The following is a 17,562-nucleotide window of genomic DNA, read 5'->3' on the forward strand; positions in this document are numbered from 1 at the left end:
ATTTATACCACACAATCTCATTAAGATCCATGAAAAGTACTGATTAAATAGATTTACCTTTCTTTGCCAGTTATCAAAGAGTTCTGAGTACAATCGTAAGACAACAATGGTTTGCCTGGAGAAGTGTCCCAACCCAAAGCGTCACCTATCCATAGGATCCAGAGATGCTGCCTGACCCGCCGAGTTACTCCAGCACTTGGTCATAAGGTCATAAGTTATAGTTTAGTTTAGTAGTTCAGTTTAGTTTAGTTTAGTTTAGAGATACAGCTGGGAAACAGGCCCTTCGGCCCCATCGAGTCCGTGCCGACCACCACACATTAACACCATCCTACACACACTCGGGACAATGTACACATACACCAAGCCAATTAACCTACAAATCTGTACGTCTTTGGAGTGTGGGAAGAAACCAAAGATCTCTGAGAAAACCCACGCAGGTCACGGGGAGAACGTTCAAGCTCCGTACAGACAGCCCCCGTAGTTAGGAGCGAACCCAGGTCTCTGGCGCTGCAAGCGCTGTAAGGCAGCAACTCTACCGCTGCACCACTGTGCCGCCCTAGTATGGTAAAGTATTACCATTTCTTACGTACAATCCCTGAATAGTACAAAGTTACTAGAAATAGTCCACTGAGACCGCGTGCAAGGGTCACCAGGTTGACACTAGAGGGATCTGGGCAAATGGGGGGAAATGGGATTAGCTTAGATGTGGCATTTTGGTCGCAAGGTCATAAGGAATAGGGGTAGAATTAGGTCATTCGGCCCATCAAGTCTACTCTACCATTCAATCATGGCTGATCTAGGACGACAGATGGCACAATGGGCTAAGTGTTCGGCTGGCAACCGGAAGGTAGCCGGTTCGAATCCCGCTTGGAGTGCATACTGTCGTTGTGTCCTTGGGCAAGACACTTCACCCACCTTTGCCTGTGTGTGAATGTGTGTGAGTGATTGTTGGTGGTCGGAGGGGCCGTTGGCGCAGATTGGCAGCCACGCTTCCGTCAGTCTGCCCCAGGGCAGCTGTGGCTACAGAAGTAGCTTACCACCACCGAGTGTGACTGAGGAGTGAATGAATAATGCGATGTAAAGCGCCTTGAGTATTAGAAAGGCGCTATATAAATCCCATCCATCATCTATCTCTCCCTCCTAACCCCATTCCTGACTTCTCCCCATAACCTCTGCCACCCGCACTAATCAATAATCTATCTATCCCTGCCTTAAATATATCTACTGACTTTGCCTCCTCAGCCTTCTGTGGCAAATAATTCCACCCTCTGACTAAATAAATTTCTCCTCATCTCCTTCCTAAAAGAACGTCCTTTAATTCTGAGGCTATGACATCTAGTCCTAGACTCTCCCACTAGTGGAAACATCCTCTCCACATCCACTCTATCCAAGCCTTTGACTATTCTGTATGCTTCATAGAGGACCGCCCCCTCCCCCCCCCCCTCATTCTCCTAAACTCCAGCGAGTACAAGCCCAGCACCGACAAACACTTATCATAGGTTAATCCATTTATTCATGGGATCATTCTTATAAACCTCCTCTGGACCGTCTCCAGAACCAGCACATCCTTCCTCAGATACGGGGCCCAAAATTGCTCACATTATTAGTTACATAGAAAAAAAAATAGGTGCAGGAGTAGGCCATTTGGCACTTCGAGCCTGCACCGCCATTCAATATGATCATGGCTGATCATCCAACTCAGTATCCCGTACCTGCCTTCTCTCCATAACCTCCTGATCCCTTTAGCCACAAGAGCCACATCTAACTCCCTCTTAAATATAGCCAATGAACTGTGGCCTCAACTACCTTCTGTGGCAGAGAATTCCAGAGATTCATCACTCTCTGTGTGAAAAATGTTTTTCTCATCTCGGTCCTAAAAGATTTCCCCCTTATCCTTAAACTGTGACCCCTTGTTCTGAACTTCCCCAACATCGGGAACAATCTTCCTGCATCTAGCCTGTCCAACCCCTTAAGAATTTTGTAAGTTTCTACAAGATCCCCCCTCAATCTTCTAAATTCTAGCGAGTATAAGCCGAGTCTATCCAGTCTTTCTTCATATGAAAGTCCTGACATCCCAGGAATCAGTCTGGTGAACCTTCTCTGTACTCCCTCTATGGCAAGAATGTCTTTCCTCAGATTAGGAGACCAAAACTGTGCGCAATACTCCAGATGTGGTCTCACCAAGACCCTGTACAACTGCAGTAGAACCTCCCTGCTCCTATACCCAAATCCTTGGGCCTGTTTCGCTGCTTATATATCGCTATGAAATGGCTCTACAACGTGGATGAATTTACGAGCCAAAGATAAGCTTGTTTACATTGATCCAATTATCATTAATGATTAAAAATTGGTCTGTGCAAGTGGGTGGTTGTATAGCACATGGATCACCCCTGAATATATCCTTCTGCAGCAATATAAATTCCATTTAAAATTATCAAGCCAAGGATCACACTTGATTTATTTGCTCGGCAGAACAAATGATTCATTGATGAAATAACGCTGCGATAGCTCAAATATAAAAGCACAAATAATACGGCTCCAGAACGCAATGTCCAAGACCACACAGGCTGAAGATGCCCTCTTTATTTACAGTAACTGGGAGAGATCACATTTTTTGACTTTGAAGTGTTGAGGTTACAAATGTGGTCAGGTGAAAAGGGGGTTGGTGAAATGAATACTTATCTTTGAAAGACTGATCCCCAGATACTGTACTCTAAACGGGCCTTAACTATTTGGAATTTGACTTCAGTGTCAAGGATGCACTTGGGTTAAGATGTACTTGTTTTTTTTCTCATTTCTCTTTTCTCTTCTCGAACTTCTTTAGTAGTTCAGGGGTCTTCTCTTCTCTCTCTTTAGCATTTTTCTTCTTTTTCTTCATTCTTTTTTTTTTTCTAAATTTATGTATTAATGTTAAAAATGAAGCTGTACGAAAATTGTATAACTTTCATGTCCGTTGCTTTACTCTTATACAATTGCTTCTAATAAAATAAATTCAAAAATTCAAATAAATTCTACTTGAAGCTCAGTCCGATAATCCTAATTCACAGTTCCTTGTCCCGCTTTCGCGGCCTTTACAAGCGACTGCCGGCACCCGTGATAGGTCGCCGAAATTTTCAACGTGTTGAAAGTTCAGCGGCGTCCAGAAAGACGCTACGACTATTTGGTGACCTCTCATGACCATAGGAGACCTCTCACGACCGTGGTCGTGAGAGGTCTCCTATGGTCGTGAGAGGTCTGCAAAGAGTCGTAGCATCTTTCGTCGCATCCAGAGACCCGAGTTCCATCCTGACTACGGCTGCTTGTCTGTATGGAGTTTGCACCTTCTCTCCTTGACCTCCCCGTTGGTTTTCTCTGGGTGCTCCGGCTTCCTCCCGCACTCCAAAGTCGTATGGGTTTGTAGGCTAATTGGCTTGGTATATTTGTAAATTGTCCCTAGTGTGTGTAGGACGGTGTAAAGGGCCTGGCCCACGAGCATGCGACTCCATGCGGCACGCGCGACCTAACGTGGGCGCTTGAGCTGTATGGCCTAGCGGGGCCGGTCACACTTCGATCGCCGGAGCCATATGGAGTTATGATGAGCTGGTCCCGACATCGCGCGGGGCTCCGAAAAACTGACCGTGTTCAAAAATTCCGCGCGGCAACGGCCTGCATGCCCGCAGCCGCCTCGACGCCGTATGCAACGCCTCGACGCCGTAGGCACCGTCTCGACGCAGTACGCAGCGTCTTGACGCCATACATCACGCGCGAACTTCCCGCGGACTTCGCTCAAACTTCACGTCACTCATTCGACCTCCGCGCAGCCCCCGCTTCCGGTTTGGTCGCGCTTGCCGCATGCAGGTCACATGCCCGTGGGACCGGCCCTTAAGTGTGCGGGGATCGCTGGTCGGCCGATTTGTTGGGCCGAAAGGTCAGTTTAGCAACTGTATCTCGAAATTAAACTGAAATCTAAACATTAAATCAAGATAGTATGTGTCCAAATTCATCACCTTTTCAGTCTCTGCCTCGATGTTAAGTTACTGGAAGATCAGGTTTGGCTGGGTAGCTCAAGAAGGTGAAGGGAGCATGTCCAGTCGACTAGTTAGCACGCAACAAAAGCTTTTCACAATACCTTTGTACACATGACAATAAACTAGAAACATATGGACTGCTGAAACTCTCTTTCCCCACATCATGTTCTCATTCATGTGGCTGACCTGAGGTAAATGAGCATTGTACAATAGTTTCCTGCAGAAATAGCTCTCTGCTATTGTGGGCGGAACGGTGGCGCAGTGGTAGATTTGTTGCCTCACAGCGCCAGGGACCCGGGTTCCATCCTGACTACGGGTGCTTGTCTGTATGGAGTTTGCACGTTTTCCTCGTGAACTCTGGAGTTTAGAAGGATGAGAGGATATCTTATTGAAACATATAAGATTATTAAGGGTTTGGACACGCTAGAGGCAGGAAACATGTTCCCGATGTTGTGGGAGTCCAGAACCAGGGGCCACAGTTTAAGAATAAGGGGTAAGGCATTGAGAACGGAGATGAGGAAACACTTTTTCACACAGAGAGTTGTGAGTCTGTGGAATTCTCTGCCTCAGAGGGCAGTGGAAGCCGGTTCTCTGGATAGTTTCAACAGAGAGCTGGATAGGGCTCTTAAAGATAGCGGAGTCAGGAGATATGGGGAGAAGGCAGGAACGGGGTACTGATTGTGGTTGATCAGCCATGATCACATTGAATGGCAGTGCTGGCTCGAAGGGCCGAATGGCCTGCTCCTGCACCTATTGTCTATCGTCTATTGGGATCTGCATGGATTTTCTCCAAGTGCTCTGGTTTCCTCCCACACTCCAAAGATGTACAGGTTTGTAGGTTAATTGGCTTCGGTAAAGATTGTAAATTGTCCCTAGCGTGTGTAGGATAGTTCTAGTGTGCGGGGATCGCTGGTCGGCAAGGACTCGGTGTCCTGTTTCCGCGCTGTACCTCCAAACTAAACTAAACTGAAGATTGAACTTTCATAACAATGACCCTTCGAAATGTTCCAAAACCTGCATGCCGCTCGATGGCTTTAAGCTTGCCAAATTCAATTCGCCAAAAGACAGGAGAGATTTGCAATCCTGGGATGGAACTAAATCCAAGTTATAGGCGGTTGTGGTGACCATTGAAATAACTTGAACCTGAATAACAGTTTAGAAGGATCGTGCAAGTGAAAGCATGACAGGTCTTGAGAAATGCCTTCGGGATATAGACACAGATGTGCGCTGGTTAGCATCATGTCAGTGTCTTTTCCAGGATATTTCACATTTACAGCCGCATCTCCTCAGTGTTATAAAACATAGTATTATAAAAATTAGTATTATATCATATTTCCAGCAGTATGAATATTGATTTCTCTAACTTCAAGTAACCCCCCTCTCTCCAACGCCACCCCCCTACAGTCTCGACCCAGAACGTCACCCATTCCTTCTCTCCAGAGATGCTGCCTGTCCCGCTGAATTACTCCAGCATTTTGTGTCTACCTTCCCCAATCAAGTCGTACTAGCTTCCAAGTCGTCTTGTTGAGTCTCATTGTCTATAACTAATTTTCACCTAGCCCACAGCTAACAATGGCCTGTTTCCTTTATCATCATAACTTTTTTGCATATCTTTCATTCATTTGTTCTATATCTCCCTGTAATCACCCTCTATATCCCTCGTTTCCCTTTCCCCTGACTCTCAGTCTGAAGAAGCATCTTCTCTCCAGAGATGCTGTCCGACCTGCTGAGTTACTCCAGCTTTTTGTGTCTATCTTCATTGTAAAGCAATATCTGCCTTTCTATTATTTCCTGTTTGCTGGGTTTCATACAATTCTTCCCTGCCTGCTGTTCCAGTTTATCCATCTGGACACCCATATTTTTCACATCAGGGCCGTAAGGACACAGCCTGGAAATGTTTTCAATTCACGAGAAAAACACTAAACCTTCTCTTCTGCGCTTGCGAAGAGGGACCTAATTTACGGCCCTTTATTTGGCCCTTTTTTTATTCTCCCACAAAAAAAAAATTATTTCAACGTTTAATGTATTCGTTGCCTGACGGAAATTCTTAGAGATTATTCCTTGCTCGCGGCTCCCTTCACACTCTATCAAGGCTGCTTGAATGTTCCGTAGTTTTCAGTCAAATCTGCTGTTCACTGCGAATTGTTGCTAATCTGAAGAAGGGTCCTGACCCGAAACGTCGCCCGTTCCTACTCTCCAGAGATGCTGCCCGTCCCGCTGAGTTACTCCAGCATTTTGCGTCCAACTGTTGTTGATTCCAGGAAACCTATTCAAAGTAAATACAAGAGGGAAGTGGAGCTAAAGGGCCTGTCCCACCTGGCGATTTTTTCGGCAACTGCCGGCATCATTGACTGACGTATCAGGTCACTGAAATATTTGCGGCGTGATATGGCGGTGACCCGGAGTGACGACATATGACGCGCAATGTTAAAATGAGTCGCAACATTTTTTTTGTCGTTGCCGCATTTTGAAATGTTTTGGCGACACTGATATGACGTCGGCAGTCGCCGAAAATATCGCCAAGTGGGACAGGCCCCTTAAAACAGCCCAACACCAGTTTTCTGCTTCATTTTCCAAGAACAGCTCGTGGATGGGAACGCATATTAACACAATCCTCTGGTGTTACGCCAAGACTAAATGGCTTACTTCACTCTTGCTGTTTTTCTAATTCTGGTTCAAAGTAATGTTACACACACACAATTGCAGGGTAGTGCTCCTGTCCCACTTAGGAAACCTGAACGGAAACTTCTGGGGACTTTGCGCCCCACCCAAGGTTTCCATGCGGTTCCCGGAGGTTTTTGTCAGTCTCCCTACCTGCTTCCACTACCTGCAACCTCCGGCAACCACCTGCAACCTCCGGGAACCGCACGGAAACCTTGGGTGGGGCGCAAAGTCTCCAGAGGTTTCCGTTCAGGTTTCCTAAGTGGGACAGGGGCATAACAAACTAGTCCTCAACATCAGCAAGACAAAAGAGTTGGTTCAGGGAAGAAGAGTCTCGACCCGAAACGTCACCCATTCCCTTTCTCTCCAGAGATGCTGTCTGTCCCGCTGAGTTACTCCAGCTTTGTGGTGTCTTTCTTCGGTTTAAACCAGCATCTCCCGGTTGCAGGAAACTACAGTTCCTTCTTACACTGGTTTAATTTAGTTTAGTTTAGAAATACAGCGCGGAAACAGGCCTCTCAGCCCACCGAGTCCGCGCCGACTGTGTGCTGTCAGTGTTGAGTTTGCACGCTCTACTTGTGACCGCATGGAGTTTCACCCCAGTGCTCCAGTTTCCTCCCACCCCCCCAAAGATGTGCAAGTTTGTGGGTTAGGTGGCCTCCATAAATTGACCCTTGTGTGCAGGGAGTGGATGCAAAGGTGGGATAATATAGAACTCATGTTAACAGATGATCGTTGGCCAGCATGGACTCAGTGGGCCGAAGAGCCTGGTTTCATTGCTGTATCTCTCAATCAACTCAACAAATCAATTTAAGAACTTAATATACAGAGCTTGTAGCATTTGCCGTAGGATTATTCTCTACCAGGCACATTCAGAATAGGACACAGAGCGAGTTATGTTTTAAAATCTTCACTGGAGCGACACAGTGGTGCAATGATGGAGCCGCTGCCTTAGAGTACTAAAGACGCAGGTTCAAACCTGACTAGGGGTGCAGTCTGTACGGAGTTGGTACGTTCTCCCTGTGACCACGTGGGTTTCCTCCGGGTGCTCCGGTTTCCTCCCAAACTCTAAAAACGTGCAGGTTTGTACATTATAGACAATAGACAACAGACAATAGGTGCAGGAGTAGGCCATTCGGCCCTTCGAGCCAGCACTGCCATTCAATGTGATCATGGCTGATCATCCACAATCAGTACCCCGTTCCTGCCTTCTCCCCATATCCCCTGACTCTGCTATTATTAAGAGCCTTATCTAGCTCTCTCTTGAAAGCATCCAAAGAACCTGCCTCCACCGCCCTCTGAGGCAGAGAATTCCACAGACTCACCACTCTCTGTGAGAAAAAGTGTTTCCTCGTCTCCGTTCTAAATGGTTTACTCCTTATTCTTAAACTGTGGCCCCTGGTTCTGGACTCCCCCAACATCGGGAACCTGTTTCCTGCCTCTAGCGTGTCCAAGCCCTTAACAATCTTATATGTTTCAAATTGGCTTCGGTAAAATTGTCACTAGTGCGTGTAGGATGGAACGAGGGAACGGGTGATCATCGGTCGGCACAGACGCGGTGGGCCGAAGGGCCTGATTCCGCGCTGTATCTCTAAAACCAAGTTAAAATAAGTGTGTTTCGGTATTTAAAGGGTTAATCTTGATGCAGAAAAGAGTGACAATGTTGACCATACTTGTGCTGAGATCTTTCAGAAAACATCTGAGTCTTTTAAAGCATTCTACCTCATTGCAAAATGCAAAACTAATGTGTGCTTTTCTTTGAAAAACAGATCCTCAGAGTCCATTTGTGCAACCTCATCCTGAAATTCCCAGGTTAATAAAGCTGCAGGAAAACAGTGCGATTGTGGTGATTCCCTGCCGTGTCACAGCTCCGGACCTCCAGGTCACCTTACTGACGGTGAGAGATTTCAATAACTAATCGGCTAGATTACTCTTATATAATGTACACTGCTGGTTTTATGTTCCGTTCTAGGTTTAGAAAAACAGCGAGGAAACATTCTGCGACGACCAGCGATCCCCGCACATTAAGGTGCTTTACAGCGCTTGCAACGCGGGAGACCCGTGTTCAATCCCGACTACGGGCGCTGTCTGCACGGAGTTTGTACGTTCTCCCAGTGACCTACATGGGTTTTCTAAGTGATCTCCGCTTTCCTCCCACACTCCAAAGACTTACAGGTTTGTAGGTTAATTGGCTTGGTATAAATGTAAATTGTCCCTAGTGTGTGTTAGTGCGCGGGGATTGTTGGTCGGCGCAGACTCGGTGGGCCGAAGGGCCTGATTCCGCGCTGCATCTCGAAACTAACCAGGGACAATTTACAACATTAATACAAGCCAATTAATGTATAATCCTGCACGTCTATTGAATGTGGGAAGAAACCGGGAGCACCCGGAAAAAACCCATGCTGTCACAGGGAGACCATGCAAACTCCGCACAGACAGCACCCATGGTCAGGATCGAACCCGGGTCTCTGGCGCTGTGAGGCAGCAACTCCATCGCTGCGCCACCGTGCCGCCCAGCCCTTAAATAAAACTTACCAAACGGTGAAATGGAAGCAGAAATGACTTTGGACAATAAAAGATTGTCCCCGGCCAACAATGGACCATTGTGGGCTCCACCTTTCCGGAATCATCCATGCAGGCTCTGCTTTGTTCTGACCCATCCCACACCTGTAGTGCCCCCCTCCCTGACCGGGTGAGATACTCCATCTTCGCTGCATCACTTTTACCCCTAGTTTTCCTCAGTCTCACATTGCCCAATTCCCCCATTTCTCACGTAGCCTTTTGATTTATTCCCAAATCTCCCAACGTTCTTCGCCTCTCGTGGCTTCCGTTCCACATGTTCACAATCCTCGGAGAAACTGCAGTTACAGTGTCGGCTCTCTTTTACTTCCCCTCTTCTGAACCCAGGTTGAAGCCTCTGTCTTTTGTGTTTTTTGATTATGGAAAACACATTGCTCGTGTTAGTGTAACCTTCAACCCCAAGAATCCTGAGTATGTTCACAAGGTCTTCCATATGCTGCCTTCCCCACAGGACAAACCTCTCTACGTTTCTTCAAAATCTCATTCAAAGTGTGTATTTTAGGTTTAGGTTTAGGTTTAGAGATACAGCGCGGAAACAGGCCCTTCGGCCCACCGGGTCCGCGCCGACCAGCGATCCCCGCACATTAACACTATCCTACACCCGCTACCGACAATTTGTACATTTATACCAAGCCAATTAACCTACAAACCTGTACGTCTTTGGAGTGTGGGAGGAAACCGAAGATCTCGGAAAAAACTCACGGGGAGAAGTACAAACTCCGTACAGACAGCACCCGTAGTCGGGATCGAACCCGGGTCTCCGGTGCTGCATTCGCTGCAAGGCAGCAACTCTACCGCTGCTCCACCGTGACTGCCCATTTTGTTGGTTTTCATTATGCCCTCTCCAATGACAAGATATTTAACACCCCCTGAGATGCAGAGTGGAAACAGGCCCTTCAGCCCTAACGGGTCCGTGCCGACCAGCGATCTCTGAACATTAACACTTCTCTACACACACCAAGGACAATTTGGCTCAAAGTTACCTCCAACAAGGGTAGCCCAATGCATCATACGGGAATGATGGGGACACCTTCTCACTGAGACCTTAACATGAAAAACTTTTCACCAATTCACGCGGACTCAATATGACATGTGCTAATGGAAAATATTTCAAGAGAGAGATGGATAGGGCTCTTAAAAATAGCAGAGTCAGGGGATATGGGGAGAAGGCAGGAACGGGGTACTGATTGGGGATGATCAGCCATGATCACATTGAATGGCGATGCTGGCTCGAAGGACCGAATGGCCTACTCCTGCACCTATTGTCTATTGTCTATTGTCCATTGACACTTTCTCCCATAACTTGATGAGAATTTACTCCTCCTCCGACATTGAAAAAAGTTGAGAAGGAATTAAGGGCGGCACGGTGGCGCAGCGGTAGAGTTGCTTAGAGCGCCAGAGACCCGGGTTCGATCCTGACTACAGGTGCTTGTCTGCACGGACTTTGCACGTTCTCCCCGTGACCACGTGGGTTTTCCCCGGGTGCTTCGGTTGCCTCCCACACTCCAAAGACGTACAGGTTTGTAGGTTAATTTGGCATCGGTAAAAATTGTAAATTGTCCCAAGTGTGTGTAGGACAGTGCAAGCGTACGGGGCGATCGCTGGCCAGCGCGGGCTCGGTGGGCCGAAGGGCCTGTTTCCGCGCTGTATCTCTAAACTAAGCTAGACTAAACATTGAAAAGAGTTGAGAAGAAATGGCAGGAGTCCTGGCTGAGATGTATAAATCACAGTGAGACATGAGTGAGATGCCGGGCGACTGGAGGGTGACTAAAGTTGTGCCTCTATTTAAGAAGGGGCTGTAATAAAAAACATGGGGACTATAGGTCAACAACTGTAGTTGGAAAATTAATGGAGATGATCCCGAGGAATAAGATGTACGTGCTTTTGGAAAGGGACGATTGATTTGGGACAGCCGGCAAGATTTAGTGCATGGGAGATTTAGGTTAGTTTAGTTTCGAGATACAGCGTGGAAACAGGCCCTTGGGCCCACCGGGTCCGCGCCGACCAGCGATCCCCGCACATTAACACCATCCTACACCCACTAGGGACAATTTTTACATTTACATACAAGCCGTCTTTGGAGTGTGGGAGAAAACTGGGAAGATCTCGGAGAAAACCCACGAAGGGCATGGGGATAATGGGGAGAAACTCCGTACTGACAAGCACCCGTAGTCGGGTTCGAACTCGTGTCTCCGGCGCTGCAAGCTGCGAGGCAGCAACTCTACCGCTGCGCCACCATGCCGCACTTAAATCATGACGGGACATGAGATGTCTGATGAATTTGATTGAGTTTATTTGAAAAAGTTACCAAGAAGATTGACAAGGGCAGAACCATAAACATAGTCGAGATGGACTTCAGTAAAGCCTCTGACTGCATGGTACTCAGCTCTGGAAGTTCAATTGCATGGGATCCAGGGAGAGTTAACTAAATTGATACAGAATTAGCTTCATAGTTGGATTCAGAGGGTGGTGATTTTTCTGACTGGACGCCTGTGATGAGTGGTGTGCCTCAGGGATCAATGCTGAGCGCATGACTGTTTGTCATCTATATCAAATGATGTGGATGAGTTCAAGTTCAAGTTCAAGTGAGTTTATTGTCATGTGTCCCTGATAGGACAATGCAATTCTTGCTTTGCTTCAGCACACAGAACATAGTAGGCATTGACTACAAAACACATGAATAAATAAACTGATTAAGTGCAAATACCAGACAATGGGTTATTAATGATCAGAGTTTTGTCCGAGCCAGGTTTAATAGCCTGATGGCTGTGGGGAAGTAGCTATTCCTGAACATGGTCATTGCAGTCTTCAGGCTCCTGTACCTTCTACCTGAAGGTAGCAGGGAGATGAGTGTGTGGCCAGGATGATGTGGATCCTTGATGATACTGCCAGCCTTTTTGAGGCTGCGACTGCGATAAATCCCCTCGATGGAAGGAAGGTCAGAGGCGATGATGGACTGGGCAGTGTTTACTACTTTTTGTAGTCTCTTCCTCTCCAGGGCGCTCAAGTTGCCGAACCAAGCCACGATGCAACCAGTCAGCATGCTCTCCACTGTGCACCTGTAGAAGTTAGAGAGAGTCCTCCTTGACAAACCGACTCTCCGTAATCTTCTCAGGAAGTAGAGGCGCTGATTTGCAGATGACACTAAAATAGGTGGCATCACAGATAGCGAAGATGGTTATCGAGAAATACAGGTGGATCTCGATCAGTCGGGCAAGTCAGCTGAGTTTGAGTTTAATTCATTGTCACGTGTACCGAGGTACGGTGAAAAGCATTTGTTGCGCGAAAAGACATGATTACAATCGAGCCGTATGCTATGTACAGATATATGACAATAGACAATAGGTGCAGGAGTAGGCCATTCGGCCTTTCGAGCCAGCACCGCCATTCAATGTCAAAAGGAATATCGTGAATAACGTTTAGTGCAAGGTAAAGTCCGATGGAAGAGGGAGTGACCAGGGTGTGACTTGTCCTTGATTATGCTGCTGGGCTTGCCGAGGCAGAGTGAGGTGTAAATGGAGTCAATGGAAGGGAGGTTGGTTTGTGTGATGGTCTGGGCTGCGTCTACAATTCTCTACAATTGAGGAGTGGGTAATGGAGTTTGATGCAGATACTGGATTTTGGGAAGTCAAACTAAGGCAGGGCCTTCACAATCAATTAGAGGGCCCTGGGGAGTGTGGTGGAGAAGTTAGACCAGTAGAAGGACATAGTACTCTGAGCAGCTTCACAGGTAGATAGTGAAATGAAGAAAGCTTTTGGCATGTTGGCCTTCATCAGGCAGGGAATTGGATAGACAAGTTATGTTACATTTGGAGTATTGTATTCTGATTTATACTATAGGATTGATGCCATTAAGCTGGAAAGAATGCAGAGAAGGTTTATGAGGATGTTGCCAGGACTTGGGGGTCTGAGCTGTAGGGGGAAGTTGGGCAAACTAGAACTTTATTCCTTTGAGTGAAGGATCGGGGATGATCTTATAGAGGTGTGTAAAATCATGTGAGGAATAGATAGGATGAATGCACAAAGTATTTCCCAAGGATAGGGGAATTAAGAACTAGAAGGCATATGTTCACGGTGGGAGGGGAAAGATTTAATAGGAATCTGAGGGGCAACCTTTATACACAGATGATGGTGGGTATATGGAACTAACTGCCAGAGGAAGCAGAGTTAAATAGAAAGTGCTGGAGTTACTCAGCAGGTCAGGCAGCATCTCTTGAGAAAATGAATGGGTGACATTTCCATTGGGGACCCTTCTTCAGATGTTTCTACATTTTCACTGCCAGAAGGAGTAGTTGAGGCGGGGACATTAATATTTGAAAGGCATTTGGCCAGGTACAATGGAAGGAATAAAAATGATATGGGTCAAATGAGGGAGAATGGGACTAGCTTAGATGGGGGCATTTTGGTTTAGTTTAGTTTAGCGATACAATGCAGAAATGGGCCATTTGGCCCACCGAGTCCGCGCTGATATTTTGATATTTTGAAAACTTTTTCACCCAGAGAGTTGTGAGTCTGTGGAATTCTCTGCCTCAGAGGGTGGTGGAGGCCAATTCTCTGGATGCTTTCAAGAGAGAGTTAGATAGCAGAGTCAAGGGATATGGGGAGAAGGCAGGAACGGGGTACTGATTGTGGATGATCAGCCATGATCACAGTGAATGGCGGTGCTGGCTCGAAGGGCTGAATGGCCTACTCCTGCACCTATTGTCTATTGTCATAGACCACCACTGATGCATTGCATCCATTCTGGTCCCCACAACATATGATGGATGTGAAGATTCTGCAGCGAAAGCAGCAGAGATGCCAGGGGAGGTAGTTGAAGCAGGTCATAAGGCCATTAGTGATAAGAACAGAATTAGGCCATTCGGCCCATCAAGTCTACTCCACCATTCAATCAAGGCTGATCTATCTCTCCAATCTAACCCCATGGGCAACAGCAGGCAGGGACTATCATTTAAGAAACATTTAGACAGGTACATGGATAGGACCAGTTTAGACGCCCAGCGTGGGCAGTTGGGACCAGTTTAGTTTAGTTTATTGCCACTTGTACTGAGGTACGGTGAAAAGCTTTTGTAGCTAGTGTTACTGGGACATGTTGGTCGGTGTAGGAAAGTTGGGCCAAAGGGTCTGTTTCCACACTGTATGGCTTTATGACTAAGATTCTATGAGATATTTACTAGAAGGTTAAGAAAGAAAAAGTACATCGGACATATGCGTATCCTGGAGCTATTTTCGATGGGAAGAAGTTCGGGAGATATTTTGATAGGTGATAATCTTATTAGCAACTCCGTTATCCATCCCATTGGAAACATATCCTATTTTAGCATTCACTGCAATCTATCAGTACTTTATTTATAAGTTTTGTCAGTCGAAACATTTCCTTACTTTGACCTGGAAATGCTTTATTTTATTTATTTTAAAACATTTATTTTCATATAACTTGTTGATCACATCCCAAAGACTGCTCCCATGGCGTAACAATACATGGATGTTTAATACATCCGTACAGAGCCTCGGTTGTTAATTTTGGGAGATAGTCATTTGGAAACATAGTTTAACACTGTATAACAATACAACGAGTACAGATGACGTTAATGTCTGTGGGGTGGATCGCCTCGATGATGAAGTAAATACGAGAATTAATTTAGTTTTGTGTATTTTTAGTTCAGAGAGATACAGCGCGGAAACAGGCCCTTCGGCCCACCTGGGTCCGTGGCGACCAGCGATCCCCACATATTAGCACTATCCTACACACACTAGGGGCAATTTTCACATTTGCCAAGCCAATTAACCTACAAACCTGTACGTCTTTGGAGGTTTCTTGCAATTTCTTGCTTAAAGCTTCCTTAAAGGGGATGATTTCAATATCAAATTATTGGGAGGAAACGACTATGAATAATTGGCTGACTGAATTAGCAATAGTTTACGTGGATTATTTTCACACAGAATATTTTACTGTTAATGTTTAAACAAAAGGGCGGGCATGGTGGCGCAGCGGTAGAGTTGCTTGCCTTACAGCGCCAGAGACTCGGGTTCTACGGGTGCTGTCTGCCCGGGGTTTGTACGTTCTCCCCGTGACCCGCGTGGGTTTTCTCTGGGTGCTCCGGTTTCCACCCACACTCCAAAGACGTGCAGGTGTGTAGGTCAATTGGCTTCTGGAAATTGTAAATTGTCCTGAGTGTGTGTAGGGTGGAGCTAGTGCGCGAGGTGATCGCTGGTCGGCGCGGTCTGGGTGGGCCGAAGGGTCCGTTTCCACGCTGCATCTCTGATGTCCAAAGTCTAAAATGTATAGGTTAATTTATAGGTTCAAAAGTTCACACGTTATGGCTCATCACTCGGCCCGTCAAGTCAAACTTGTAGGTACACAGTTATAAAACAAAAACACGTCTATACGTAAAGCCCCGTGGTTCGATTTTGATCCTCTCTTGGGTGTATGCCTGTTTATGAGTGATAGAGACTCTTGGGCTGCTTCCCATGTCCCAGTGTCTTAAAGTAGCGCGGAGACTAGCTGTCTGCATCCTGTCGCACAAAAGAGGGAAGGACAGGAGTAAGTCGTAACGCCATTCACAAACATCCTCCATCCACCAGGCATTGAGACTCGGTGGACTTTAAACACACTCACCCTTCCAGGAAGGTGTGTGTGTGTGTGCAATCTGCCCCCTCCGCTGTCTTTTGTATGTTTTTCTCAAAGCCGTATTGACAAATGCATCTGGGAAACTTTGCCTGGACTTCCAGTCAGCGATGTGGTCAGGTCCAGTGAGTGATTCACAAGCCTACAAGCGTTTTAGAATAGAATGGAATAGCCACACACACACACACAGGAACTTAGTCGGGAAAACAGTTTACATTCGGGAAAGGGGGTCATTCCTCGCAGGCTTGAGAAGATCACTTCCCAGATTAATGACACATATGTAGTTAGCGGATTTGAGTTCCCAGACAACCACAGCTGTAATAATGATGCGTTAAACTCGCACTCAGGGGCTACTTCAGTGACACTTGTCAGCAGGTAGGAACTGCAGATGCTGGTTTACACTGAAGATAGATACAAATTGCTGGAGTAACTCGGCGGGTCAGGCAGCATCTCAGGAGAAAAGGAATGGGCAATGCTTTGGTTTGAGACCCTCCTTCAACCTGATTGTAGTAGGGGAGAGATAGCTGGAAACATGGTGGGAGCAGGATAAAGCCAGGCATGTGACAGGTGTATACAGGTATGCAGGTGAGTGCGGGGTGGAGGGGACAAAAGACGTTTCCATGCTTTATCTCAAAACTAAACAAGAGGTCAGTTCCAATGTGATTTGCTGAGTCACAATTTTCTGTGCTTCTGTGCAAAGTATTTTCTCGCCTGTTTGTGCTCTTTGGCTCCGCACTTTCATGTTTCCATTACATTTAATTTTGATGTTGGCCACAAACACACAGCGACTACCAGTATCGTTCCCCATCCCCGTTAGTTAGCAGCAGGGTGCCAAAGTGGCGCAGCAGTAGAGTTGCTGCCTCACAGCGCCAGAGACCCGAGTTCGATCCTGACTACGGGTGCTGTCCGTACGGAGTTTGTACGTTCTCCCCGTGACCTGCGTGGGTTTTCTCCAGGTGCTCGGGTTTCCTCCCACACTCCAAAGACGTACGGGTTTGTAGGTTAATTGTGCGTAGGATAAAACTAGTGTACGGGTGATTGCCAGTTGGCGTGGACCCGGTGGGCCATATAACCATATAACCATATAACAATTACAGCACGGAAACAGGCCATCTTGACCCTTCTAGTCCGTGCCGAACACGTATTCTCCCCTAGCCCCATCTACCTGCGCTCAGACCATAACCCTCCATTCCTTTCCCATCCATATAACTATCCAATTTATTTTTAAATGATAAAAACGAACCTGCCTCCACCACCTTCACTGGAAGCTCATTCCACACAGCCACCACTCTCCGAGTAAAGAAGTTCCCCCTCATGTTACCCCTAAACTTCTGTCCCTTAATTCTCAAGTCATGTCCCCTTGTTTGAATCTTCCCTACTCTCAGTGGGAAAAGCTTATCCACGTCAACTCTGTCTATCCCTCTCATCATTTTAAAGACCTCTATCAAGTCCCCCCCTTAACCTTCTGCGCTCCAAAGAATAAAGCCCTAACTTGTTCAACCTTTCTCTGTAACTTAGTTGCTGAAACCCAGGCAACATTCTAGTAAATCTCCTCTGTACTCTCTCTATTTTGTTGACATCCTTCCTATAATTAGGCGACCAAAATTGTACACCATACTCCAGAATTGGCCTCACCAATGCCTTGTACAATTTTAACATTACATCCCAACTTCTATACTCAATGCT

General features: G+C 46.6%; 1 protein-coding gene across 2 annotated transcripts in view; it reads left to right on the forward strand.

The window, feature by feature from the left end:
• The window catches only part of LOC116979194 (vascular endothelial growth factor receptor kdr-like), a 163,978-nt gene that overhangs the window by 54,032 nt on the left and 92,384 nt on the right, over window positions 1-17,562 (forward strand). For both annotated transcript variants that reach the window (XM_033030756.1, XM_033030757.1), the window contains exon 4: window positions 8,438-8,565. In XM_033030756.1, coding sequence (XP_032886647.1) covers window positions 8,438-8,565 — 128 coding nt within the window. The remainder of the gene's footprint in view (window positions 1-8,437; window positions 8,566-17,562) is intronic.

The sequence above is a fragment of the Amblyraja radiata genome, chromosome 12 (assembly GCF_010909765.2).
Source record: "Amblyraja radiata isolate CabotCenter1 chromosome 12, sAmbRad1.1.pri, whole genome shotgun sequence".
In the NCBI taxonomy this organism is placed as follows: Eukaryota; Metazoa; Chordata; class Chondrichthyes; order Rajiformes; family Rajidae; genus Amblyraja; species Amblyraja radiata.